At 41.6% G+C, this 27226-nt stretch overlaps 3 protein-coding genes across 5 annotated transcripts; 2 read left to right on the top strand and 1 right to left on the bottom strand.

The window, feature by feature from the left end:
- Positions 1–252: 252 nt before the first annotated feature.
- Positions 253–15261, bottom strand: pip4p2 (phosphatidylinositol-4,5-bisphosphate 4-phosphatase 2). Of its 2 annotated transcripts, XM_012836121.3 has the most exons (8): positions 14943–15261; positions 8076–8224; positions 6857–6963; positions 5971–6094; positions 5030–5116; positions 4206–4258; positions 1888–1978; positions 253–1614 (listed from the first exon to the last, which is right to left on the bottom strand). In XM_012836121.3, exons 1-8 carry the CDS (start codon positions 15046–15048, stop codon positions 1471–1473), a joined length of 861 nt encoding a protein of 286 aa, XP_012691575.1. In that variant the 5' UTR covers positions 15049–15261; the 3' UTR covers positions 253–1470. The 2 variants fall into 2 exon arrangements, with proteins under 2 accessions (XP_012691575.1, XP_012691576.1); XM_012836122.3 differs by lacking the exon at positions 5030–5116.
- Positions 15262–16235: 974 nt separating this feature from the next.
- Positions 16236–20422, top strand: otud6b (OTU deubiquitinase 6B). 2 transcript variants are annotated; one of them, XR_006152998.1, is made up of 7 exons: positions 16236–16504; positions 16986–17137; positions 17273–17371; positions 17813–18125; positions 18506–18567; positions 19494–19708; positions 19809–19944. XR_006152998.1 is itself a non-coding variant. In XM_012836119.3 (7 exons), exons 1-7 carry the CDS (start codon positions 16435–16437, stop codon positions 19891–19893), a joined length of 888 nt encoding a protein of 295 aa, XP_012691573.2. In that variant the 5' UTR covers positions 16236–16434; the 3' UTR covers positions 19894–20422. The 2 variants fall into 2 exon arrangements, 1 of the variants encoding a protein (XP_012691573.2); XM_012836119.3 differs by having other exon boundaries at positions 19494–19600; positions 19809–20422.
- Positions 20423–20514: 92 nt separating this feature from the next.
- lrrc69 (leucine rich repeat containing 69) lies at positions 20515–26280 on the top strand. The gene is made up of 8 exons (XM_031585968.2): positions 20515–22200; positions 22369–22495; positions 23021–23093; positions 23212–23407; positions 23515–23586; positions 24120–24221; positions 24609–24788; positions 25686–26280. The coding sequence occupies exons 1-8, from the start codon at positions 22006–22008 to the stop codon at positions 25794–25796; spliced, it is 1056 nt and encodes a 351-aa protein (XP_031441828.2). The 5' UTR covers positions 20515–22005; the 3' UTR covers positions 25797–26280.
- Positions 26281–27226: the final 946 nt, after the last annotated feature.

Here is a 27226-nt window from a genome sequence, read left to right on the forward strand (position 1 = left end):
CATTCGTTGAAAAGAAATACCACAACAAATATTGTAAAAGGATGCGGAGTGAATGTGAATGTAATCTAACCCTTGGATCAAATGTAGAAACCTGAGATTGTTTCCATTACATACGCTAATAGAGACACAGAATCATGAGAACTCACAACACTAAGAAACTCTAATATAATAGGATTAATATACTCATACCGATTAAATAAATAAATAAATAAATAAATTACATGGGCGCAGATAAAAGGGTAGACGCAGAGCCAAGTTATTTTCTAATTTTATTGGTAAATTATCATTTTCAAAAAGACCCAAGCATTATTTCAACTCAAGCTACGGTTTCAATGTGCTGAAGTAACTATGTACAAAGAGCTTCAGTATCATCACATTCAGAACAAGATTAGATACAATTGTTGTGCCCGTTTATCTCAACAGAAAGCGGATCTACTGTGCGTCTAGCTAGCAAGCTTTCGACTGGATTTAGGAAACAGGCAAGACTCGGGGAGGTTTGTTTATTGACTACACACAGTAGGGACGCATGACAGCAGTGGTACCATTTCAGTGCCTGGAAGAAAACAATCAAAATAACACGGGTGTTTATACATGTGTAATAAAAAGAATAAAAAAATAATAATCATGCAATCATGATATTTCTACGCAGCAGAATCGCAATACTGTCAGTAATGAAGGCAGATAGGATCATGGGGTGTATGATGAGAAAACGCGGAAAACAAAACACAGCTCACAGTGAATTGAAAAAGTAAGCCTATGGCAAAGAATGTCTCTTTTTAAAATGAACAGTCTCCCTTCAAGGATCTGTTCAAAACAGACATTTTGTTGGCGAGATTGGCACAAAAACATTTATGACAGTCAGCTATTTAATGACATTTTAAATACCTTCTGGACATTTAAAATACTTGTGTCTTCAATGGTACCATGGTAGTAAACATGGGTTATCGATCACAACACATGAGGACTTTTCAGCTTTTTTACAGCTGTATCATCTAGCAGCAACTGAACAAAAGAATTGCATAAAATTGTAGTGCAATGGGCAATTTGATAATAAAAGATAATAAAACCTCATTTGGTCTGGTGGGTAACAAAAACGGAGCTCTTAGAATGTGTACAAGTCCGTTGGGCAGGGGTCATACTGTTCCAGGTGGGCCAACTCCAGCAGGCGCAGCCGCTCCAAATTAATGATAATATAGGCGATTCAGACATTTCAATACATATGTAATCAATGCATCATTGTTTTTTTTGTCCAACACTAGAATCAAATCAACAAGCTTTCTTAATATAATTAACATTGAGGACAATTTACTTCAGACAAATTTCATATTCCTCTACAGTAGAAATCCTGGACTGGATCGTGGCTCCTTGTTACCTGGATTGACACTGTGACTTTGAACCTGCCAATGCCTGACCACTGACCAGAGCGTCAACTTAAACAGTGGGGTCTTTGTTTTTGTGGCGGCTCCCAGCCTATGCAAAGGTGTTCTCTGGGTAGCTGACTTTGATGGCCCCCCAGTAGCAGGCTCGAATGAGGCAGATCAGACCCAGAAGGTAAGCGAAGGCCCAAGACACATAGGTAGCATAGTAGCGACTGGCGAAGTCTTGAGTGCCCACCTGAAAAGGTGTAGAGAGAGCGATGAGAGAACATGAAGAGAGAAGAGAAGAGAAGAGAAGAGAAGAGGGAGAAGTAGAACTCCTAACAACATCTACACAATTCATGAAGCCACAAACGAAATATAGAATAGAGTACATTTACAATGAAAATCCGTAGGTATATAAAATCCTATGTGGCCCTCTTTATCTTAGTTAGATTCCTACATGAACTCAGGTGAGGAGTAATGGACAGGCACACGGGGTTGAATGTAGGGCTGAGTGGCGGGTCCTTACCGTCAGTCCAACACCAATAAAGACACACAGCATGCCCACTGTGATGTAGGCACAGCAGCGCCTCCGAGGAAGGGCACTGCCCACAGAGGATCTGCCCACGGGACACAACACAACGGATCAATCCCCAACACGCTTCACAATCAATCACTCACACACATTCAGCACACCGTGTTGAATAGTCAGACTGTACTACAATAGATGTACGCACAACATAAGATAGAAATGACCCACAATTTCACTTTGGTTTTCAAATTCTGGATGAGGGCTGATTTTAAATAGCAACATTTTATTTACATTTTATTTATGTGTGGGTGTGTGTGTGTGTGTGTGTGTGAGTGATCAATAGCAATAGGGCTATATATATTATATAATATTAGATTCTAAACTATTATGCTGGGAAATCATAAGAAAAAGTCACTGTGGTTAGAATGAATCTTTCCTTAATCCAAAAACATAACATTTGTTTTTTTCTTCTTGGCTAATGCATACATTGTATTATACTGCTAGAACTAAGAACAAGACAAGAACCAACTTCTTAAAAAATACATTTGGGCTAGGGTCTGAATTGGGCAAAGTGCACTCTTCTCTAATTGAGTGAAATAAAAATAAACACATAAAGTTCTAACATAAGTAGTTTTTCATTCATTTCTAGTCATGAGGTGTAGCCCTAGGGACCACTGACAGCATGACAACGCGGTAGTGCTGTGTCATGCTAACTTGCGCCTACTGTCATCATGACAGTCAGGTTGTGCTGTGTCATGCTAACTTGAGCCTACTGTCACCATGACAGTCAAGTTGTGCGCATGCCAACCCTACGCTGACTCATTCTTCCTGTTGATCATGTGAGGCTGGCTGTGAGGCAATGCAGTGGTCGGAGCCTTTCACCAGTCAGCTTTCCTGGCAAGATGAACGGGACTGAAACCCCATTCCTGATTGGCTAGACCCACTGGGATGCAATTCAAATTCCATAATGTTCTCTAATGAGACTGCAGTCTGAATTGGCTCTCTCAAATGCACACTGAACTGGTAGTCACATGATAGTCTCTGCTCCTCCTATGCTGTTCAAATCACCCAACCATAGGAGGTTTCTCAACGACATGCTTCATAAAAACACTTGTATTAAGTTTGTGTATTTGGATATTAAATATATTGAAATATTTTAATGAAAAATATCCACCAAATGGCATTTTTCATCAAAAGACACTCTCTCTCACACACACACACACACACACACACACACACACACACTTTCTCTGTTTCTTTCCCCCTCTCTCTCACTCTCAACTCCTTGAAACCCTCTCACATGCCCCTCATGTGACTGGATTGGGGAAACATTCTTGTAGAATCACAACGAAATCCCAATCAGATAGCTTACTAGTCCCTAATCTCTCTCCTTTCAGGTGCTCCTTTTCTCTGCCTCTTATTCTTTCTTTCTTTCTTTCTCACTTCATCCATCCTATGACTCTCGTCTCTCTTCAGTCTGTTTCTCTGTCCCTCCATTCACTTTGCACTTTCCTTGGGTGGTTGTGTCCAGTCATTTGTGTGGGTGTTCATCATGGTTCAGTTCACCATCACTCTCTCTCACTCACATGGCTACCGCTTCCTCTCCGTCACTGCAAAAGCTGCATGAGGTGCATGTGACTTTACGTGAGCAACATTCTCACACACACACAACTCATCCCCTGGGAGCTCAACACTGACGCAAGGCTGCTCTTCACATGATTGAAACCAAACTTCAGCACTGAAATAACCCATGCTAACGGGTTGAAGCTAACAACCTAAAGCCTGACCCCCTTTGGTGTAGACTTGTGAAAGAGAGAGAGGACAGGCTAAACTGCTACTGCTGAACAGAAGACTTGGACCGATCCCAATATCAAGCACAGAGGCTTTAGGGGTCACACTGATCTGCCCCGCGGAGGCAGGGAGGCTTTAGAGGTCACACTGATCTGCCCCGCGGAGGCACAGAGGCTTTAGGGGTCACACTGATCTGCCCCTCGGAGGCACAGAGGCTTTAGGGGGTCACACTGATCTGCCCCGCGGAGGCAGGGAGGCAGGGAGGGTTTAGAGGTCACACTGATCTGCCCCTCGGAGACAGGGAGGCTTTAGGGGGTCACACTGATCTGCCCCGCGGAGGCAGGGAGGCTTTAGGGGTCACACTGATCTGCCCCTTGGAGGCAGGGAGGCTTTAGGGGTCACACTGATCTGCCCCCCGGAGGCACAGAGGCTTTAAGGGGTCACACTGATCTGCCCCGCGGAGGCAGGGAGGCTTTAGGGGTCACACTGATCTGCCCCGCGGAGGCAGGGAGGCAGGCACTCACATTTTTTTGCAGTGTGGGCACTTGGCCAAAGTGTTGAAGCGCAGCTCCATCCACTGTTGAGAAAGAAAGAGGAGAGATGGAGTTACTGTACAGCATACATAAAACACAATACACACACACACACACCTGTGCACACACACAATATACATAAAACACAATACACACACACACACACACCTGTGCACACACACAATATACATAAAACACAATGCACACACACACCTTTGTGCACACACACAGTTCTGCAAACAATGCTACATTCTCTCCCTCTCACTCTCACCCGCTCTCTCTCACATACACATTCGTGGGCTAACAGCCAAGGCACAATGTATTGGGTTAGAATGACAAATCTTTCTGTGATTCTGACAGATAAGTATTTCAAAGAAGGATCACACAAGAAGACCGACATCCTTTTCAAGCAGGTGCATGGAATTGGGTTTTGAAATCATTTTGTGCCGACAGGGATGACGCTTAGAGACGACCTGTTTCTGTCTCATCGGCCCACTATGCATGAGGTTATTAGTGACATTGACACGGTACAGAGGCAAAAGGCAGTGCCTGGGTGAGTGGTTAGATTTGGAACTCGTATTGCAGGCCTAGTTTTCTATTCACGGCTCATATGGTTGCAGACAAACAACAAGCACAAATCTACACATCATTCAGTGAGAGGTCACTGCACCAGGCCTTTGGATGGCAGCACATAAATCACTGATTTGAGGGTTACACAAACTTCAATCGTGTTTCTGTGATTTCAGACTATTACTAGAAAAAAACGGAAACACTGTTCGATCCAGTCAAAAGGCCGACTGTGGGGAACACTCAACCCGAGAGCTCTTGGAGGAAGAGGAAGAGGGGGTGCCCTCAGCAGGGAGCTCAGATTCATGCTCGGATACGGGGGTGTCGTCACTTTCCTAGACGCCAGAGGCACAACAGGAACCCATTCAGAACATGTGACATGGCAACTGCTTGGCCCAACATAAACCATCAGCTATTGTTCTCTACTTTTAGCTATCAATTAGGCAAACTAGTTATATCAGTTGTCAACCAACCCCACCCACCCCCCCAAGCACACGCACACACACACACACACACACACACACACACACACACACACACACACACACACACACACACACACACACACACACGTTCTTCAAAAGCATACCAGGAGGTTGATGAAATCATATATGTAGAAGGATTAAATGTATGGTTCTATAGGGATAAATATAGAACATGACATGGCTACAGTCCTCACCAAACAGGTCAACTGATACTTTCACACTGTAACATGAACGCACACAGGTTAAGAGTAGATGAAGATTAACACTCAGAACATATAACAGCTAGTCCAAAAGACCAATGACATATTCAGACACATATAACAGGTTAAGAGTAGATGAAGAATATCATTCAGAACATATAACAGGTTAAGAGTAGATAAACAATAACACTCAGAACATATAACAGGTTAAGAGTAGATGAAGAATATCATTCAGAACATATAACAGCTACACCAAAAGACCAGTACATATCCAGACACAGAGACACTTACATTCATACACTTTATGCTACACAACACAACACAACACAACACCACACCACACAACACAACACCACACCACACAACACAACACAACCCCGCCCTGTGAGGAGCTGACACAGGATATGAGAAGGTTAAGCAATCCACATCTTTAAATGGTGTTACATATGCAAACACAAGTGAGCAGTAGTGGTTGAGTGTGTCTGTCCAGCTGAAGATGCCTACCAGAAACGTGTTGCCGCAGTGACCACACACCACACGCATGCCCTCGGGCTGCACCGGTAATGCTGGCTGTGCCGGCTGCTCCTCCGGGATCACCATCACTGGACTCAGGTTGATGATCCGTCTACTGAGGGAAGGAGAGGCGAACACTCGCTGATGTTAAAGGTGCTGTAAACGTTATCTGATATTTGGATGATTTTTGTCACTTTGTGTCTTCAAGTGAGATCATGTATGTTTAAAGGTCACACTCTAGCCTTCCCAACAACTCTACCCTAGTGATGATCTCTCTCTCTCACACACACACACACACACACACACACACACACACACACACACACACACACACACACACACACACACACACACACACACACACACACACGTCTTTTACTGGGGCTGTCTATCTCACTCTCTCACTCTCTCACTCTCACACACTCTCACACACACACACACACACACACACACACACACACACACACACACACACACACACACACACACACACAAGCTGTGTCTTTTACTCGGGCTGTCTATCTCACACATCTGGCCTCTGTGCCACTTTCTTGAAGCTCAGTCTTTGCCATGCCTGGGAACCCATGTTTGTTTTCATATTATGCCTGTCACTTCAACCCCTTTCCAGGTGGGAGGAGGGGTCTGCCCAGCCATGCATGGACTCATGTTCTCTCGTGGTATGTCATACTAGTGATAGACTGCTCACACACACACACACACACACACACACGCGCGCACACACACACACACACACACACACGCGCGCGCACTCACACACACACACACACACACACACAAACACACAAACACACACGCGCACACACACACAGAAGACACACAGACACACATCTGTCAAAAAATATTACGTCACATTTACCAGTTGGGCCGGGGGCACCCTATTCTTCTGGAAGTGTCTTTACAGATAAGCAGGCAGTTGCAGGGACATCTCACGTACTTCTTCCCAGTTGGAGGATTTTTGATGGGCTGCGGTGAGAGGAAGGAATATTACTGGGGATCACACCACTTCAGCCTGAATGTACCGCCTTAGCATGGCTATCGGCTAATACCGCTACTGGGCCGGAATGCACTCTCAGAGGCTAAATGCACACAACGAGGATTTTGCCAGACTGCGAATTAGATGTTGTGCCTAGTCATGAAAATGGAGACTTAAAAACTCAGAATCCTTGCCCGTTTGAATCTAGACAGAGCATAACCACCCAACTGCTAATACCTCTTATTAAGGTCAGTCCTACACGGAATGACTGCATACTCTGATCCTTCTCAGCTGAGGTTTGACCATTGGGCAACACAAGACCAGTCTGACTACCAGCTTCAGTGCTGATGAGCAGCTAGGCCCATTTCTGACCCTTCTAGTAAAAGGGCCTAGATATGCACCTGGCCAAAGAAGACTTACTGTAAGTCACTGGAAGGTACTGTAAATATTTCAGAAACACACAGAAAAATCTGCAGAGAAAGCCACACATCTTGCCTTAAGACACTGCCACATGAGACGTTTAAGGACTAAACACCAAACAGATAAAGAACACCCAGGTGTCTTCTTGTGGCTACCGCTACTTGGTTTCTCTGACCAGCCATACACCAACAAGGATACCTCAACCGTACAACCTTCCCACATTTATCCCCTAGATGGATGGGTGATATGAAGACTGATTATCAATCAAACTGTGTGTTGTGTGTTGGCAGGGAGGAGCAGGGGATATTGTGTGGTTGTTCTTTTTCTAATGAGAGAGAAAGTGAAGACCATCGGCACTATCTACTCTCATTCGACACGACTACACTGCAGAGGAAAAAGGAGTATGAGAAAGTACTTGTGATAGTGTGTGCATAGGTGATTGTGTATGTGTCAGTCAGAGAGAGAGAAAGAGAGAGAGAGGAATGTGTGTGTATGTGTGTATGTGTGTGTTGTGTGTGTGTGTGTGTGTGTGTGTGTGTGTGCGTGTATGCGTGTGTATGCATTTGAATAAATGAATGAATAGAATGTGTGTGTATGTGTGTGTGTGTGCGTGTAAGCGTGTGTGTGTGTGTGTGTATGTATTTGAATAAATGAATGAATAGAATGTGTGCATATGTCTCACCGTGGCCTCATTGCAGACGGTGCACTTGATCACATGCTGATGGAGCTTGCCATCCAAGTTAATGAGTGACTGACAGACGCGGCAGTTAATGACTGGAACTCCGCTTGCATCAGGACTCGCAATGGCGGTGTATGGAGGAGGTAGCTCAGCTGCAAAGACACACACACACGTTAATATATATATATATATATATATATATTTATGTATGTATGTGTGTGTATATATATATATATATATATATATACACACACATACATACATAAATAGGTCACTATATGATTCATACCATCATAAAGCCTGATAATGTTCTGACCCATCAGACCTTCCTGAAGGCCAAGGCCCTTTAATGGCATCTGATATTCATCAACACACACAACACACACAACACACACACACACACACACACACACACACACACACACACAACACACACACTCCCAGTTCTTTTGAACTGTAAAGGCACCGGTATGCCTGACACACGCGAACTGTGATGTCAACACAGCACCATAACCTTTTACACTTTGACATTGACACTGAAGTTGTTATGGTAACAAAAGATGCTCTCAACTTATGGAACAGTGTTTTTACCTCGTCCAGCGATTTCCATCACAGAAAAGCATTACATGTGACCACAGCCTGCCCTGTTCTATGCTACCTGGGATCCCCTATGCTCCCGCACTGATGGATAATAGAGATGCCTGCAGAGACCTGCAGAGACCGGTGCCTCCAGCTCATCCACTTTGCATATTCGCCAGCCAGTCAGAGGAATGATGACTTGATGGCATAGTGATATCTAGCTAGCCAGTTTCAATTGAAATGGTTTCTGTCATTGATAGTGTTTGATGTTTTCACAGTTTGCTCCATAACGCCACACTGCCTGTCATCGCCGGTGGGCACTGGCTGATTAGATTCCCCGCAATGGTATTTTAAGGTAGGTAACAACTGCTATTTTGATAGAGGAGTAAAAAGTTATGAAGGGGGCAGAGAAAACTATAGACCTATAAAAAATAAATAAGATGTAGCGGTAGATTCATACGACGTAGAGATATCATTTCAAACACTGTGATTGAGTGATTGAGCCTGTGCGCTGAGACATGTCCGCAACAGCGAGGCTAGCATCCTTTGGACACACCCATACGCATGTCCGTGTACGCATTGTGTGAAGCTGTGTCCATGGGATCCAAATGTCCATATCTGCTCCTTAACATAATCCAACACCAGGGTTGCCTGGACAGAGGCCCCTGCCTGACACTGACACCTATACTGATACACAGAGTAGACTATAGGACCCACTGATCACTTGTCAAACTCAACCTGATCAGCTCCATCTGAGTAGACTGTGTGTGTGTGTGTGTGTGTGTCTGTGTGTCTGTGTGTGTGTGTGTGTGTGTGTGCGTGCATGTGTGTGTGAGCGTGTATGATCCTACAGCTCAGCAGACTACCAACTCTGCAGCCCCATGATCCCTTTGAAGCACGGAGTTGTTTTCTTTTCTTCATGTGACCCATGAGTAATCCCTCACTTCAGCCCATGTGACAACAGAGGTTGAGAAAAGAAATGAGAGCATGAATTCCCTTGTCTTTTTGGACAACACTTCATGAGTTCATAAAGTCCTCATCAGGGGATATTTTGATTGAAGGTGTAGGCAGTGCCCAGATGCTATACAGAAACTATATTTCTGATACCATCCTCAACCTCACCAGGAGCTACTGAGTACAACTCACTAATTCCGAGATTATCGAAATAGTTAAATGCAACTATTGTCGTGACATTCCTCATCTCATACACACCACCCTACTTATGGTCCCTGGATTCTAAACTGCTCTATTGTGATTTCCTTTAGTGTCATGGCCAGGAACACTTGCTCTGTCAGACCCCTCTGACTTTGAGCTATGTTCAGAATAACTGAATCCACAAACTTGCCAAAGCCAACAGTACTGTTCTAGACTCGAGCATCTCAGTATTAGAGAGCATTCAAGAGTACAGAAGGGCAGAGTGCAGAGGGACACTGATGCTAAAAAGTTAAAGTTAAGATGGAGCAAACTCAGGTTTTCATAGTGACTGTTGTTCAGTCCCCAAACAACTATTCATATCTTTTTATCACGTTGATCAGAACTATACCCAAAAGTACATGGAGTATTGTACAGAGAAGGACTTTTCTGCCATGATACCTTAAACTAGGGCTATTATTTGGTTACAACAATAACATTAATGAAATGTTTATTGTGAACCTGTGCAGATATGCCATGACGGAAAAAAACGACTTCATCAGGACCGACTTTTGCTATAAAAAATGGCGATGGAAATCTTCATATGGTATTTCTGTCAGATTATTTTCTTGTTTTAATATATCATTTAGCAATGAGGAAAGGACAGAGAAAAATAAAGTTACCACCAACCGGAAAACAACATAGAAGAGAAATAAAGTTACCACCAACCGTAAACAACATAGAAGAGAAATAAAGTTTCCACCAACCGTAAACAACATAGAAGAGAAATAAAGTTTCCACCAACCGTAAACAACATAGAAGAGAAATAAAGTTACCACCAACCGTAAACAACATAGAAGAGAAATAAAGTTTCCACCAACCGGAAAACAACATAGAAGAGAAATAAAGAAACAAAGGATGGACACATGGCCCAGTACAACTGGGCAAACAGAAGGACGAAAAGAGAGAAGGCCCAATCTAAACAAGTAAACAGAGCAGACGATACAGTGCATCCTCTGTATTTGACTAAAATACGTGAGAGTGTGTGTGTGTGTGCATTTTGCTCTTCGATCGCGATGTCAATCCCAAACACATTAAACCGTAGATTTTCTAGATAACATTAGGATTACCAAAAGGTCCGGTCGACATTTGAAGTTTGCTATAAAGTTTGACAACCTTTGATTAAAAGGATTCATGGCAGCTGTAATTACCTGATAAATTAATATACCAGAACCCCTATGATTAATTAAAGCCTACATTCAGCTGAGGTTTTGCTTGGGTTCATTCAGTGACGGTAACCTCACTATGTAAGTTATCATTTCTGGAGTTATATTCACACTGAACCTCTGGTAAATCAAATTGGTTTTAAAAATGGCGCTTCTTGTCGTCTTCCACTCAAGTTGCGTTTAACCAATTAACACCAATCAACACTGCAAGTGCCACCCAGTAGTTTCAGAGCCGCACAGAAGTACCTATCTAAGTAGCCTCTGAAAACTCTCCTGAAAGAGGTCCTACAGGAACGGCTCCTGCAGTGGAAAACCGCCTAAAGGTGCCGCCGCCCCTAAAGCGGCTCACGAGATCCCACAGTGGAAAAGCACCTCTTTACGACACAACTCTGATTTGGTTCATGAAACACAGACTAAAAACAAGAAGAAGAGAGTCTGATTTGGTTCATGAAACACAGACTAAAAACAAGAAGAAGAGAGTTTGAAGTTTACATTTCCTCTGACAGGAGCATGTGGCAAGCCTGTCAGAGACAAGCATGTTAAGATGCACCGCTGGAAAGACATTACGAGTCGTTTTGCTTCAATATTTCATTTGCAAATATAATTAGTTAATGGTGAAGAGTTGATGTTGGTTGATCAAAGTCTGTCATGCCTGATGTATGGATGTGGTGCTTACAGAGATTATCTGGTTAAAAAGGTTAAGACTTAAATGACGCAGAGGTTTTGGTCCCGGATGTTTTCAAATCCACAAAACCCTAAGACACTGCAGAGAGCAAATACCGGTCACATGCAGTCACAGAAGTTCTATATGGAATTCTATAGAAAACTGCATCCTCATTGAGGATGACAACTGTCAGATGTACAACAAGGATCACAGCATCGTATGGTTTACTATGAGCACTATTTATCTGGGCCTCGATCGCTTCTTTGCCAATACAGCGTGTGTATGTGTCCTACCCTGGCATAGAGGCAAGACAGTGTTTGGTTTCTCTCCACACCACCCCAAAGATGCATGTAAGCTGAGAGGTCTCTTATCCACCAGTGAGCTTGGGAGAGCAAGAACCAGCTGCTACCGGTGCCCCCTCCCCTCCCTACCTCCCTCCCTCCCCCGACAACCAGTCCAGTGCCTTCCCACAATGCTATGGGAGAGGGATCAGAAAACATACAACCAATCATATGAGATTCCTTATTCTAACTGAGATGTTTGAGAGCTTTCAGGGTTTTATATGGAACATTTCAAGATTCTTTAAAGAACCTTGAAGGACTCTCCTATGAAAAAGGACAAAAAGACAAACAAAAAAAAATTCTAAGAGCATACATAATAATATGGGAAAGGACTGTGGGTGTAATGTGACCTATTGGCATCAGGAAAGTGTACTTTGTGTATTATCAGCTTATACCTGCTGCTTAAACTTTGGACTCCTAAGACCTAAAGGAAGTCATGCTTCCATCATTTGCATTTGTTAACTTTGTGGTTTACCCCAATGACCAATTTTTTTACAGTTATTTGTTTTTGCAGTTTAGATTTTCACACAGGGCACTGTACAGTAGAACATATACGCCCCAAACATGCCCCTGCCGAAGCAAAGGGAAGTACTTGGAAGCCAGTCTCTTTTCTTAAAATGGCCTTCTCTTCATGATTAGAAAGATACAAAAATCACACGAAAGTTATGAAGTCTCCCAGAGGTCTAGCTGACACTCTCTGCTGTACTCGTCTCCAGTAATGTAATGTAATGCAGACTGTGAGCTACACCTTATATTTGCCAAGCAGTGATTGAGCTTAAAAGTCACACAAGTTCAAACATTCTCTGAATACACAGAGCTTTGCCACGTGCTGCATGCAACCACAACCAACATCGCTGTTGGGTCTCCAGTGTGTCCTGCACCAAATAGACTAGTGACCATTGGTGTTTGTCGGTAGCTTAAGATAATCCTTTTCATACATAGAATGACGAATATTTTCAGTCAAATAAATCGAAAGAAGCTTGAATTAGTCATATTCCAGGGTTTGGGAAAACTAGGTCACAAAGACACACAATGATAGTTTGCCCTCTCACTACTGTAGGCCAATTAAATGACCATTTTTTCTGCAGATGAGGAATGCTTGCTCTAAGGAGGCATTCCAGTCCAAAGTTTTAATCTTCGCTGTTGATCTGATGGTGAAATATGGTCAAATTGGAATTCAAATAGTGGGCCTGATTAGATCCGCTGGCGTTCAAAGGTGACATTTTTCAGTGTATCTGTGGCATTTTAGTGCCTTAGGATCGGCCTTATGTGCAACAAATCTGTTTAGAGTATTTCCCGAAGAATGAGTATAAAACGTGTTTGACACAAAATGGTTACTTCTTTGATCTGAACTGGTATTTAACCTAAATTCATTCATATTGACTTGTCAAAACCAAATAGGTGAAGAATTTCAGTGGCACCCGCGTTCACCTATATCAATGATCAGCTTGGTATTCCAATGCATAGCATGAGCACTACCTACACTACCAACAAACCTTTGTTCAAAATACATCCCAGTCCTATAGAGCTTCATCACAATGTCAGCTCCTTGCTGTGTTACTTACTATAAATGCAAGTCTAGGACTGCTGTTCTCTCCCAGGCATTTACTTTACTGTCCATTCATTCTTTGTAATGACGTCAGACATGATCAAAGCCTGAAGAATGTGAAATGTCTCATCGGCTGAGATTCTGCAGCTTGTCCTTTGATTGGTGGATTACAAATTGGAAATAGTTCATTAGCCAGTACATGCTCTAATAAACTACACAGACATGGCTACGCTGCACACTAGGGCCAGTTTAACACGAAAGACTCTCTTATTACTGTGGCACCTCTTACTAGCAATACAGGTTACGATGCCGTGGAAGCATTCTGGATCTGGATATGTTCTGTTTAATCTCTGAAGAGATGAACCTAAAATCATCCACTGGATGTTTTGGCTCATAATATCAATGTTTATCTGGCATACGTGACTTTAATTTGATGATACAAAGTTGAGAAAAAGCCTGAACACGACACTGTAGCCTAATATCTCTAAACTCAAAAGCACCTCACTGATTGTACCTGGAGGGAACAATATTTGGAGGCATACTATCAGATGGACCCTTCATTAATAATCCATTGAGTTATAAACACACCATAAATGTGGTCAGTTATGGTCCACTTTCAAAACAACAACTTCAACCAACTTACTGTAAAATCATATTTTAAGTCACAGGAAAAAGACACTCATAGCTTACATGGACTATAATGTGACGAAATGTCCTGTAGGATCTCATACCCGGCAACTGTCACATAGGAGGGCAGGGTGATTTGTGATGCGTGACTGCACACACCAAAAAGCCGGGACTGACTCCTTGAAGGGCTAAACTGATTGGTGTCCCAGACTAGGCCTAACATTTTGCATTCGTCAGACAATGATGCACGTTTAATATTAAAACTCATTCATTACATAATCCAGCAGGGTTTGTTTTATGTTTGGTTTTCGAAAAAACTAAATATTTTGCCGGTAGACACCCATAGGCTTCTCACGGACCGAGTAGCAAAACAACGGAATAGAGCCGTTATACTGCTCGGCGGGTCATTTTCATTGCAACACTAGCAATTTCTCCTCCCGGCGTCAGACACTACTGATCCGGTAGCCTATTTTTCCTAGCACGATTCTCAGCCACAACATTTCCCAGAAACCTCCAGTATGTAATACATATCCCTTACATTGCTTGCAAACAGTCCACCACTAAAGGCCCTATTTCTGAAATTTGGTTTGGATCTCTGTGTTGTAATTCAATTTGTCTGTCTTTATTATATTTAACTTAGATGGCCGTGATGGCTTCGATTCACGCAATAATCAAAACTGCACTATAAGATACGGCGCGTGCAGAGCCTATGATTCAGCACGTCCTGCGTCTCATCCGAAATGCCAATTTTACCTCTTGGACTGCTGTCCTGCAGGTACGGCGGTGCCGTGGGTGTGACATTCCCCGAGTTGGGGGCTGACAACAACGGAGAACGTTCATCCATGCCGTCGGAAGCCATGGCGTTTGTGGTCGCACCCGATTAGCGACAGAAACAGCGAGGGCAGCTGTGGGTCTCTTCTGTCCACTTCTTTTAGAACAGGGGCAGTGGGTGCTCCTGGCTTCAGCAAGGGTAGCTCCGCGGAGGTGGAGCCAGCGACGTAAGGCTATGCGAAGGGAAGGGTGAGAAAGGGAGAGGAAATGAAGGGTATGCAGCGCAAGAGGGATCCCCAAACCCAACTCCATTACTGTAGTTTCCCAGCATATATTTTTGTAGTTTATTTGTACCATCACTCTACCACTTCTGTAGACAAACTGGTTTCGAAATAATTTGTAACACAGATTGACAGGCTAAGTATGAATGAAGGTCTAAAATACTGACTGAAATTGTAGCATGATATTGACGCTGCAGATCCCCAGTAGACTGTGGAAGAGCTCCTAATTCTTTTTTTAAGGCTGGAAAAAGGTTAGACTGCCATGAGCTGCCAAAAGAGCCACAAAATGTAGACCTATGCATACTAACTTGTCTTTCAAAAGCTGGTTATAGCCTTTTGACAACAGCAAACAGCAAAATACTTATTGCACAAAGACCCAAAATTATGTCCCTGCATTTATATATTTTTAAGATTCATTGCTCCAATTATGTTGTAGATATGTGCTATATTTATCTACAGCAACATTAGGCTAGTAGTATGCAATGGATCTTAAAAATATACAAATGCAGGAAAATAATTTTGGGTCTTGTAAAATAAGTATTTTGCTGTTGTAGGTTTTAAGGTTTTGTCTGCAGAGTTGAGATGTCCAGGTTTTGCCTTGAGATGACACTGCTTGTCAATAGCCTTGACACCAGTCAAGCAGTTCAAGAAATGTGATGTCTGGGGTGCTTTGGTGCTGGTAGTGTATGAGAATTGAGAGGATTTTTTTTAAAGGAGGGCTGTATCACCATATCCTGTGGATGGCACTTTCATCCAATTCCATCCTACAATAGGACAATGACCAAAAAGCAGTGCAACAGATTATGCAAGACCTATTTAGGGAAGAAGCAGTCAAGTTGCAAAGCAACATTTAAATAGTTAATTCAAGTAAATCATTTTTCTTAACCTTGTCAATGTCTTTCTCATGGTGGTTCTTCCTTTGCTTAACGTCACCAGACAGGTCAATATCAATGGTCAGTCCTGTAGTCCAGGAGACCAATGAAATTATTCGCTGTTGTTTGCGTCATAACACCGGAAGTGCCATCCGTAAGCATGCTAGGTGGATGTATGCTAATGTTGGCAACTGCAGCCACTCACATTTAACATTTGAGCTAAATTGAAAATGGAGTGATTTTACACGGTTTTAAGGGATTATTTTATGTGCACTATTTAAAATACCAACATATCTTAACTTGTACTTCATTGCAAGAGTAATGGAAGATGCCGAAAACCATGAGGAGCTCCTTGCAAAACAACATCGCAAGGAAAAGAAAGACTTACAAGGTAAGAACTGATTTTTACCTAGTTCGTATTGTGCTGGCTAGTAAAACAGGAATGTATATTGTTCGTTTTAAAAGAACGTTTTAAGAACATCGCCACCGCCCAGTTAGCTATTGAACATGTGATTAACCTGCGGCTGCGATGTATCTTTACTCTACAAGGTAACGTAAACCATAGAGATATGTGGGTTGTTAACTGGCTAGGTAGCTAACGTCACTGCGCTAACTATCATGTCAGTGTTGTCAGGAGGGCAATACAAGTGAGTTAACTATTTCTCGGTTGGTTTATCAACCGACTATCCTACCGATATGATCGTTTAGATAGCCAAAAGTCAGAATGAAGGCCTTTCCATGGCCACGTGTAACGTTAACGTCATTTCATTTGGTAATGCTTAGAAAGCATCTACAGTAGAAAAGTGGAACTATTCTTCTTCACAGTTTGTCGTCCATATAAAAACGTTTATTTGTTTTTAATTCATTTCTAGGCCAGATCCAGAGCATGAAAAATGCCGTGCCAAAGAATGATAAGAAACGCAGGAAGCAGTTGTTGGAGGATATCACTAGGCTAGAGGCAGAGCTCAGTCAAAAACACGAAGAGGAACTCCGACAGCTCGCCAACAGCCCCGTCACAGCCGAGGTAAGGTGGATTAGTATGGAAATGTGTTTCAGAACTTACATTGAAAGTTGTCATTAGATGTCTTCATTCAGATATCAATTAATCTTTGTTTTCACTGATGAAAAGTTCAACTTCCCTCCCGTGTTGTGTGTGCAGGTTGAACAAGTTGTTAATGGAATAGAATCCATTGGTTTGGATAAAGAAGAGCAAAACGATGGCAAACAGAGTCGCAGCTCTAAAGCACAGAAAAGACGGGTGAGGGTTTGTTTTCAGTGGCATTTAGATGAATTCTCGCATATCTGTCATCACTTCGTCAAATCACAGCTTCTACAATACCAGATTTGTTTTGGTTGTAAGAGCAAAGATCAAGAGCAAGATCTCAATCTGCTTTGAAATATTATTGAGCAAAACTTTGATGAATGCTGTGTTCATCTCTTGTGTAAACATATATGTTTAATTGTGAGGTAGACTGTTGCTTGTTCTGACGAAAAAAAGAACTGGGATATAGCCCATGCATGTGTCACTTATGGCCACCACCATTGACCCTTAACAAAACACAAATACAAGTGAAAACACTCTTGTAAAATAAGTTAAAGTGTCATTTACTGAACCGAAGTATCATATAAATTAAATCGTTTTCAAGCTGCTTACTCCTTCTTTTTTGCATGTTAAGTAACTTAAGTAAGTAACCTACAGGAAAAGAAGGTGGCCATGGAGAAGGAGCGAGAGGCACGCATAGCTGAGGCGGAGGTGGAGAATCTCCAGGGCTCTCGGCACCAGGAGGGCCTGAAGCTCCGGCAGAAGCTGGCTGAGCGGCGTCTTCAGATCCGGGAGATCCAGTCGGACGGACACTGCATGTATCGTGCCATTGATGACCAGCTGGCTACTAGAGGGCAGGGCGTGGGGCTGAAGGAGCTGCGTACACAGACTGCCAAGTACATGAGGTGCCACGCTGATGACTTCCTGCCTTTCCTCACCAACACCAACACCGGGGACATGTTCACAGCCGGTGAGAACAGGTGTAAGGGGCGGTCACTGGGCTCCACTGGTGGTGAAGGAAGTTATGCCACTGTATACAACAAAATTATATTATACTGTTACGTAACCCTCAGAGTCCTACTGAGCTATATTGGCCATAAGCAAATGCTACAATATTGCAAAACATCACAATGTTGGAAGGCTTATTGATCTGACAGCTGGCTTTTGGATGTTCTAATGGAGCTAAAGACCTACAGTTCTGGTTTGAACTCTTAGACATTGACAAAGTCAGGTTTAAATGGAACAATAAGGTTTTTAGTCAAACAAATGGGGTTTTGAGACTGTGGGCACTGTGGTTATGGCAAATAATATGATTCACTGCTGATATGTTGTTGTTTATTCCGCTGGCAGATGAGTTTGAGAAGTACTGTAGTGACGTGGAAGACACAGCTGCCTGGGGAGGACAGCTAGAGGTGAGTAAAGAGTTGGGTCAGATAAGACCTTTAAAAATGGACCCATAGAGATCGTTTAATGAAGAAATGTCCTGTCTTTAAACTTTCAACAATGTGAGGATCCAGAGCATGATGAGAAGGGATTTTTTTTCACTTAAAACATTTATAGAATACGTTCCCTGTACTTGAAGTCACTTAAATGTCTGCTTAATGAAGGAAATACAAAAAGGTGACAAAGTAGGTGATTTAAAACACCTGCCCCTGCCCTTCCTTCCTCTGATATGGGGTGGAGCTTTTACTAGTTTGTTTTCACTGTGCTGCCATAGATTAAATGGGAGACATTAGCTTCAATGTAGTGTTTCTATAATTACACAATTATGAAATGAATGTATACACCTGGAGATATGTATGACATCAATACAAATGCAGCTTGTACATGGATTGTCATAGTTGCTTGTAAGGGTTACTGCAGATCTCTAGCAAAAATATTGTCACGCCAAGTCATGTTCTTTCTAATGTCATCATCTTTTTATTACTATGAGGAATTTTACTCATTTCAGTTGATGTACATTAATGAATCCTTGCATGCTAAAATTGATAGAGAACTGCATAATGTTAAGGCCCCTATAGCTGTAATTTTATATTCATAAAGATTGTCAGCTTGTATAAACAAACATGAACAAGAGGAAAGGGGAGGAGCACTATTAAGCTGCAGGTAGTGATGTCATCCCCATTGTCTTTTGGGTTTTGACAACAACTCAATTTTCTACAATTAAATGATGTGTATGTTTCAGTATTCTTCATTGTACATCACACAACTTTCCAGAATCTATTTTAGAATATCCCTGCTGCTGTGGCATATCTCTTTTATCCCATGTATAAAAACATGTTCAATGGTCTTTTTAAAAATACTAATTGATTTTGTTATCTGTCATGTTCTTCCACAGTTGCGGGCGCTCACAGAGGCCCTGCAGTTACCCATAGAGATCTTCCAAGCCGATGCTCCTTTGATAACGATAGGGGACGAACACAAGAAGCCACCAGTCGTCCTTGTGTAAGAACTTTCATAAATCTTGAGACTTACAACAGAAAACAGCAGGGATGTTTCAGCATGTTGTCCACATCCACGTCGTCTTGGGGAAATCTATACTACAGATTACATGTAATGAGAAATTTACAGTAAAACATAACATTCTAAATACATTGTAATACTCTAAATTCAATCTGTTTCCCATATTTCTAACTTGTGCTTTATCTTTCAGCTATATGAGACATGCGTTTGGACTTGGAGAACACTACAACTCTGTGGAAGCTTTGAAAGAATTGGCAAATGAGGAGGAGGGCTGAAGGTTCCTGTGCCCAGGGAGGTCTCCTGCCTGCTTTTGCTGTCCACTGAAGGGCTACCTGTTGCCTGAGCCACTATTCCATAGAGGATATCAGTTGCAAGGTGTCAGGAAGTTCTGCCAAGAAAAAAAAGACTTGTCCAAAACAGCAGTGGATAAGATAAAGAAGTGCTTCTTCATATTGCAGAGTGCTCTTGAGCTCTAGTCTCAGCAGTTTAGATGTTTGTTGGCTTGATGTTCACATTTGTCCTCTATGTTGGAGCGTATTGAAGCCATGTTTTCATTGAAGATGGCACTAATTGAGGATAAGAGTGAAGTGAACTGATTTTTTACAGTACATTTTGCCTGTCTGTTGGTTTTAAGTAACCACTTTGTTCGGTTTCAAGTCCCCAAAAATATGGGGAATGGATTTATGTGATGTAAATTCATTAAGTGTCTGTAGGCCTAATGGAATGCTTAACGTATTTGCCATGCATAAGAGGGAAACTAGTGTTTGGCTTCAATAAAAAGAGCATTCAGCAACCTGTCAAAAACCATCAGTCACTGGTCTGAAAATTTAAATACAATATAAGGCTGCTATATTTGAGTGTGTGATCTTGATTAAAAGTAAGCAAAATGCCATGGTATCACAGGCAATTAGTAGTCATGTATAACTGATGTGCATTATAGGAAGACAAACACCCAAAATGATTGAATTAATTTCCATTAGTTCTAGCAGGCCACAGTTAAGACAAGTTTACATATACAATTAGGTAATCATTTCTGAATTAAAAGTATAATATGTAATTGTACCTCAGAAAAGCTAATGGTCACCCCACCACATGTATCTGACAATTATGTTTATTAGATTCTCTGAAAGGAACATCTTACTGTTCCTCCTCCTGTGGCTTTGATTCGTCGGAACCTCAGAGATCTCTCAAGCAATGAGTTCTCCCTTGTTGCATCTAATCTAGCTACCAGGGGTTCATTCTCGTCACTAGAGGATAATACTATAGGGACTCTGCTCTACACTGAGCTCTTGGCTGGATAATGTGTGTCCTCTATCCACAAGACCTGTTTGTACGAAATCCTGTCACCTTTGACTCACTGACAGTTTTCGTAAAGTATGTAAGGAACTTATAGCTGCTCAGAGAAAATGGCGTAAATCCAGATAGGCCAGTGATCTTGATAACTTAGTCTCTGTTATCTGCTTTTTCTTCCGCAGTTACAGCTGCTAAAAAGACATTCTACAAGGAAAAGATTGACAATTCTACAGACAATAGTGAAGAATATTGGTGTTTTTCATATACCTAGTAGTTGCAATTCATGTGATAGCAATAGCAAATTAACATTAAATCAAATATTAGAGGTGACCGGCATAAGAAAGTAAAGACTTCAAGATCAATCAAAACATGAATTGTACTCTATGTAGGCTAATTGTTATCGGAAAGGCAACCAATAACCATTCGGGTTGTTGCAATGATTTGTATCTACATTAACACAGGGCTTCATTTAATTTAATTTACAATCATCATTATTTATTTATTTTGTCTATTATGTCAAATGCTAGTCTAACATCACAATTGCCGAGATCTCCATTTCAATCCCAAAACTAGGCAATGTGGCATTAAATGAATTCCAACCTAGATAGACTACAGTAAAAAAGCTATTATAGTGCAAAATAATTGCACACCAACAAGCATTAGCCTACTCGTATAAGCCGACTTTTTAACAGCATGTTAAGAAGGAAAGCTTCAATTATTTAAAACATTCTTAAGTAAGGAGATTTCTCCATTAATAAATCCTGCTCATAAAGTATTTTGCTTTGTCATTTAATGTTGTTTATCTATTTTGGAACGATTTCCGGGGCGAGAGCTGGAGGGCCGAGGAACAAGGACAGAAGAAGCATGCTAATAGCAGTTTGGGATTTAGCCCTCTTTCTTTCGCGTTTTTATCAGAGAGAATGGCTAGGACGCAACGAAAGGAAGGAATGGAGGATTGACATATAAAGGAAATAATATTTACCCCAGGTCACCCTACTCCCGTCCCATGCAAAAAAAAACCTCAAAACCACGGCCTCTAATGGTCTGACTTGCGGACAAAGCATTCAGAACGCTCTTGAGAGCGTCTGGTTTCTATGGGAACGAACAGGGAAATGGCGAATAATTTAATAATAAGGGCTCTACGTGGAAATGCGAAATCTTTTAGTCTAAGTTCGAAGAAAATAGCAAGTTTACCTAAATCAATTGCACGCTTAAAATTCATTTTGGCACTGCATTTAAACAACAATTTCCTTTCAGAGTTGCCAACAGAACTGCAGGCACTACAACAGGTGGGATAATGACGTTATTTGTAAGCAGGTAAAATAGGTAGGTCTAGGCCTTGTTTTGTCTTAACTGGCTTTTGATAGTAAGTATGAAATTATTTCGATACTTGTGTTCGAAAATTTAAGAACATTCTGGAAATTTGGATAGAGTTTGATATCTGCTAACCTCTGCAGTTGACAGAGCTAAACTTGGGAAATAACATTCTTCTGGAGATTCCAGTGGTTCTGAAGCACCTGCCTGCGTTAAGAAAGCTCTACCTGTTCGGAAACAAGATCGAAAGTTTGCCGCCAGATATACTAGGTAAGTAAGTTAGTCCATGCTACAGCCCAGCAGCCATGGAGTTGATCAGTATCATGCGGTAATAGATATAGCACCACTGTTTCAGTAATTTTAAACAAATGTTAAGACTATTCCAGGATTTAAACAATGTTTTAGGCCTATAATATTGGCCTGAATAGCCATGGATGAACGACTGGAGTACAGCTTTAATCGTTGGCCGATTCGGCCCTGTCTACATATTTATCTAGCCAGCTTCCCTGGTGTAATAGGCCAACTTGTCATGACTCGGTTATCATCAGCGTCTCTTGACACGAAAGTCTACTGGCCCCGTGATTGTCACTTTAGTATGCCTACATTTTGCAAACACTTACAATTAGTTTTTCTAGACGTGCGCAACGAGCATGGCCAGTCTACTGTAGTTTATGACACATTCCAAGTTAAAGGGCAGAAGTCCATTCATAAGCACCAAGTTAGAGTGTACACTGTCTTGTCATGTCAAAATGTTATGAAGAGTGAACTACAGGGAACATCAACTGTCCCCTACAGATGAACTACCGAACCTTACACTTCTCAATGTGAATCACAATCAAATCAAAGCCATACCTCCACAGATAAAAAGGTGGGTCACAGTTGAGCCTCTTTTTATGGCCATGTCATGACAATTTATGCATGCCCAGTTAGACATAATGGGCAGCTTGATAGGCTGTATCGCTAAATGCAAATGCACTTTCTTGCAGCCTTGTGAACCTGGAGGTTTTCAGTATAGTGGATAACCAGCTGGAGGTTGTCCCTGCTGAACTGGGTTGTCTTGTAAGGCTAACAGAATTAAATCTGACCAACAACAAAGTATCTTCCTTACCACCACAGATGTGCAGACTGTCCAGTTTGAGGAAACTGTACTTGGCCAGAAACAACTTATGTGAACTGCCAGAGGTAAGAAGATGGTTGTTTTTGAGAGTGAGCTGGACAATCTTTTAATGATTGTGACATATTTTCGTCAGTATTGTTTAGGTGATATTGCATTTTTTCCCCTCATCCAGGGCATTAGTGGCTGCACAAGTCTGAAAGTTCTGGATGTTGCAGGAAACCCCTTGTCCCTGTTTCCTACTGACGTATGTTGTTATGATGGCTAAAGAGATTCATTTGTAGATATACATGTAAACATATGAATTCTGATCGAAATACGGATATTTATAAATGTACTCAGTTATGTGATGTATCTCTTTTCAGGAATGTTGCCACCATATATTTGGTACTAAATACTTAGAAGAATTCATTTGGTGCCTCTGACTAACCATTTGGGGATTCAGAATCAGATAATAAGGTAGTCGGGGTGGGTTGGGGACACAACATTTATTTACCTTGGCGGTTCACAGGTGACTAGTACATTGAAGTTTTTTGCCATTTCAACTGGCAAACCTCCAAAAGGCAGCCCCCCCTGGTCACAAGTGCACCCATTTTAGTTCCCAATAACTTTGAACTATTGCTCTCACACATTGAACACATTTGTAATGCCTGACACCCATATTTTCTCAGCTACCGGGTTGAACAGTTGAAGTTTCACAGGGGTTCAAGGATGGACTGGGGCAAAATAACATCCATGGACTTAGAATATTCTAGTGACTGTCATGTTTTTGTGCCGCAGTTTGGCTCCCTTGTTCTAGAGGAGCTGTTCTGTGAGGGCAATAATTTTGTCCGTGCAGAGCTGAAGCAGTCTGTTCAGGAGGTGGAGGTTTTGTCATTAAATGTGAGTTTTGAATGGCCATAGTTATGTCGTTTCCATTGTACACACTGTGAATTAGCACAACAAGCACACTTGAACAAATATATGGAGTTTAATTTTTTTGCATCTCATTTGTTAAAAAGATTTAATATGTATTATTATTATTATTTATCACATAAACTGTTATTACTGTTGCCTGTTTTGCTATTTTTTCATTTGTATTACAAATATTCTGTATCTAAGTTTGAAATATCAAATTGAAAGCAAAAAAAAAGAGAATAAAGAATAAAGCTCATCCCTCTGGCACTGTTACTTTGGGCTGCACCTCATATGGAGAGAGATTGAATCACTGCAGTGCTATGAGGAGAGGCTTGATATGACTGAGATGTCTGAGACTGAACTCCTTCCTAGGAGCTGGCCGCACGGGTGGTGCTGATGGAGGACAGGAACAAGTTGTCGAGGGTTCACCAGGCGCTGCCCAACTACCCTGAGCTGGTCAGCATGCTGTCTCAGTGGGGCAGGTGTGCTCTCTGCCGCAGGCCCTTCCTCACCACCTGGCTGGAATGTGTCAAGTTCATCAACCTCAACAAAGTATGATCTACTTACTTTCTCTTATAATCTGCAAAATATAAAACATTTGTCTTTTTAAGCTGCGAAACTGTTTAAATAAAGTCTCAGTGCCTTAGCTAACAAAGAACAAAACCTTTACCCTTAAGTTAAACTTAAACACTAAAAACATTTTACTAAGGTGGCATAGATTTTGCTCACTGGAAATTAAATGGATAACCTCACCATGGATAGCTGTAGGAATGATCAATTCTCATCACTATAATGGATTTATGGACAATGGGACCCTAAAACATCTGTCATATCACAGTTGGTTTGTTTGCAGCATATGTTCAGTGTAACAGCATAGAACACAAACACATACAACATTGATATAAAGAAACCTAAAATAGTGCTATTTCTGTAACAAACAAAAAACAATTCAATTTTCCTTGTAATTCAAACATATCTGAAACATGGCCCATACATTTAGTTGTAATAGCTTTATTGGAATATGCAATATATGCAAGCCTAGAAATACCTTTAACTTTGGACAAAATAACATGTCTCTACCAAATTAGGTTAAATTCCAAAGTTAGGTATAACAGTGGCCTCAGTAAGCAATTTCTCTCTCTAAATAGCACAAATGTCATCTAGACAACAATTGTTTAGAGGTAGCAGCTCACACTTTTTAAGGTTGAGACACTAGCCTGAAGCTTTAGAAAACAACTCAGTGCATTTAAATACAGGCTGTATCTGTGAGGCATTTTCATGTATCTTAAGTCATTCAATGGCAATGCCTCAAGCACCTTGATGTTGAAATGATCTGCATTTTTTTTATACTTTCTCATCAATAGAAATTAAATAGAAATAGAAAATGTGAAATGATAGAATGTAGCTGTGCCTGCGGTTGATGTGAATCCTCTGTGTGTTTGTTCTCAGGACATGGGCATGAAGAGGAGGCTGACTGTGCCAGTTCGAGCTGTTCTGTGTTCCTACTCCTGTTTCAACGCGGAAGGCCATTCATACTATGGAGTCGCTTCAACCTCATAAAATCTATTAAAATCCACTTTGATGGGTTCAGATAAGGGTCAGACTGTTGTAGTCTTTGCCTCTGGTAATGTTATAGCTTGTCTGGTAGTGTGGGCCCTTTCAGGTCAGCATTCTTAGGATGTGTAATCCACTTTCATGCTTGGGACATACTTGTTGTTGTCCACTAGATGGCAGCATTAGATCACTGACTTAGGGGTATAAACTCAAACGAACACGATGCTCTTGTAATATGTTATCGTGCAATGTGGATACTAAACTCAAAATGGTTCCTCATTTAAGTAACACTTCTTTCCTATAAATATTTCATGACATTCTAGAAATTACATTTTCTAAAAAGCATCGCAACCCGACTTGTCTTTAAGTATTTTTCCCAGAAAAAAAACAACAATAAAAACCTTTTATCACGCCAGAACAAAACACCATATGTTACCTGTCTGTCAGTTTGTAAGATTACATACCAGCCCTCTCCATCTTAAATGAGTCCGTCCCAGATTTATTCATCCATTTTGCCTTCTTTAGATGCCCTTCACAATCCTGGCAGTAGATTATGTTTAACAATATATTCCCCACCACCTGTGTACCGCCGCCACCAGCACACCTCATTTCAGCCGACAGCACAAAAGCGCACTTTGTTTCCACCTCCAGTTCAGGCCAGTGGCATCTGTTCCAACCTGAGAGGAAACTTCATTTCTCTGCATTCATTTTCCATCCAGGCCTCCTGAGCTTCTGGAGCTGTCTGCAGAGTTGGGCCTGATGAATTATGCATCAGGTTTAATTGCAAACCCAGAAACTAATGACTTTGGACTGGTTAACAGCAGGGGAACCATACATCTCTGCAAACTGAATGAAAAATCAGTCCAGGAGAAAAAAAGCCGCTAATTGATGAATAATTAAGGAGGGAGCTACAGGGCATAATTGTGACATTTTGTTTCAATCAATTCAGCAAGTGCAGGGAGAGAAAAGTGCACTTAGGAAACTAATGACGTCCAAGAGGATGTCCAGTCGGAGAGAGCCAAAGGTTCTTAGTCATTTCGACCACCCTTTGTGTCACTGAAAAGACCTGCTTCCCCTGAAGCACAGGTGGAGAGAGAGAGAGAGGTACAGGCCATCAGCCTGGTCCAACTCCAGACATTTATCTCCCGGCATCTGCAGTTACCACAGTCAGGTTAACCAGTGTGTTGTGAGACAAATGTCTATGTACAAGCACATCAACAGAAAACAACCATAGCAGTCACGAATGCTTCCCTGCAGTTAATGATTTCAAAATCCCTTTATCTCAGATCCTAATTCCTTGGTCCATACCCTGATCCATTAGCTCCATTTAAATGGGATCAAAAACAAAGAAATCCCTCAACAATGTCATGATGCTTCTCGTGGTGCCATGGTTCCCATTTTGTTGAAGCTTATTCAAATGTAGTGTTGTAATGTTT

The sequence above is a fragment of the Clupea harengus genome, chromosome 19, assembly GCF_900700415.2.
Source record: "Clupea harengus chromosome 19, Ch_v2.0.2, whole genome shotgun sequence".
NCBI classification, from domain to species: domain Eukaryota; kingdom Metazoa; phylum Chordata; class Actinopteri; order Clupeiformes; family Clupeidae; genus Clupea; species Clupea harengus.

Bases quoted from the DNA above. Each gene is read 5' to 3' on its own strand.
- pip4p2 (XM_012836121.3), bottom strand. From the start codon at position 15,048: ATGGCTTCCGACGGCATGGATGAACGTTCTCCGTTGTTGTCAGCCCCC. The intron at 6,964-8,075 runs GTGAGACATATG...CTCTCACCGCAG, and splicing joins CCGTCTGCAATGAGGCCACG to CCCATCAAAAATCCTCCAAC. The intron at 1,615-1,887 runs GTAAGGACCCGC...ACACCTTTTCAG, and splicing joins TTATTGGTGTTGGACTGACG to GTGGGCACTCAAGACTTCGC.
- otud6b (XM_012836119.3), top strand. From the start codon at position 16,435: ATGGAAGATGCCGAAAACCATGAGGAGCTCCTTGCAAAACAACATCGC. The intron at 16,505-16,985 runs GTAAGAACTGAT...ATTCATTTCTAG, and splicing joins GGAAAAGAAAGACTTACAAG to GCCAGATCCAGAGCATGAAA. The intron at 18,126-18,505 runs GTGAGAACAGGT...TTCCGCTGGCAG, and splicing joins CGGGGACATGTTCACAGCCG to ATGAGTTTGAGAAGTACTGT.
- lrrc69 (XM_031585968.2), top strand. From the start codon at position 22,006: ATGGGAACGAACAGGGAAATGGCGAATAATTTAATAATAAGGGCTCTA. The intron at 22,496-23,020 runs GTAAGTAAGTTA...TGTCCCCTACAG, and splicing joins TTTGCCGCCAGATATACTAG to ATGAACTACCGAACCTTACA. The intron at 23,408-23,514 runs GTAAGAAGATGG...CCCCTCATCCAG, and splicing joins ACTTATGTGAACTGCCAGAG to GGCATTAGTGGCTGCACAAG.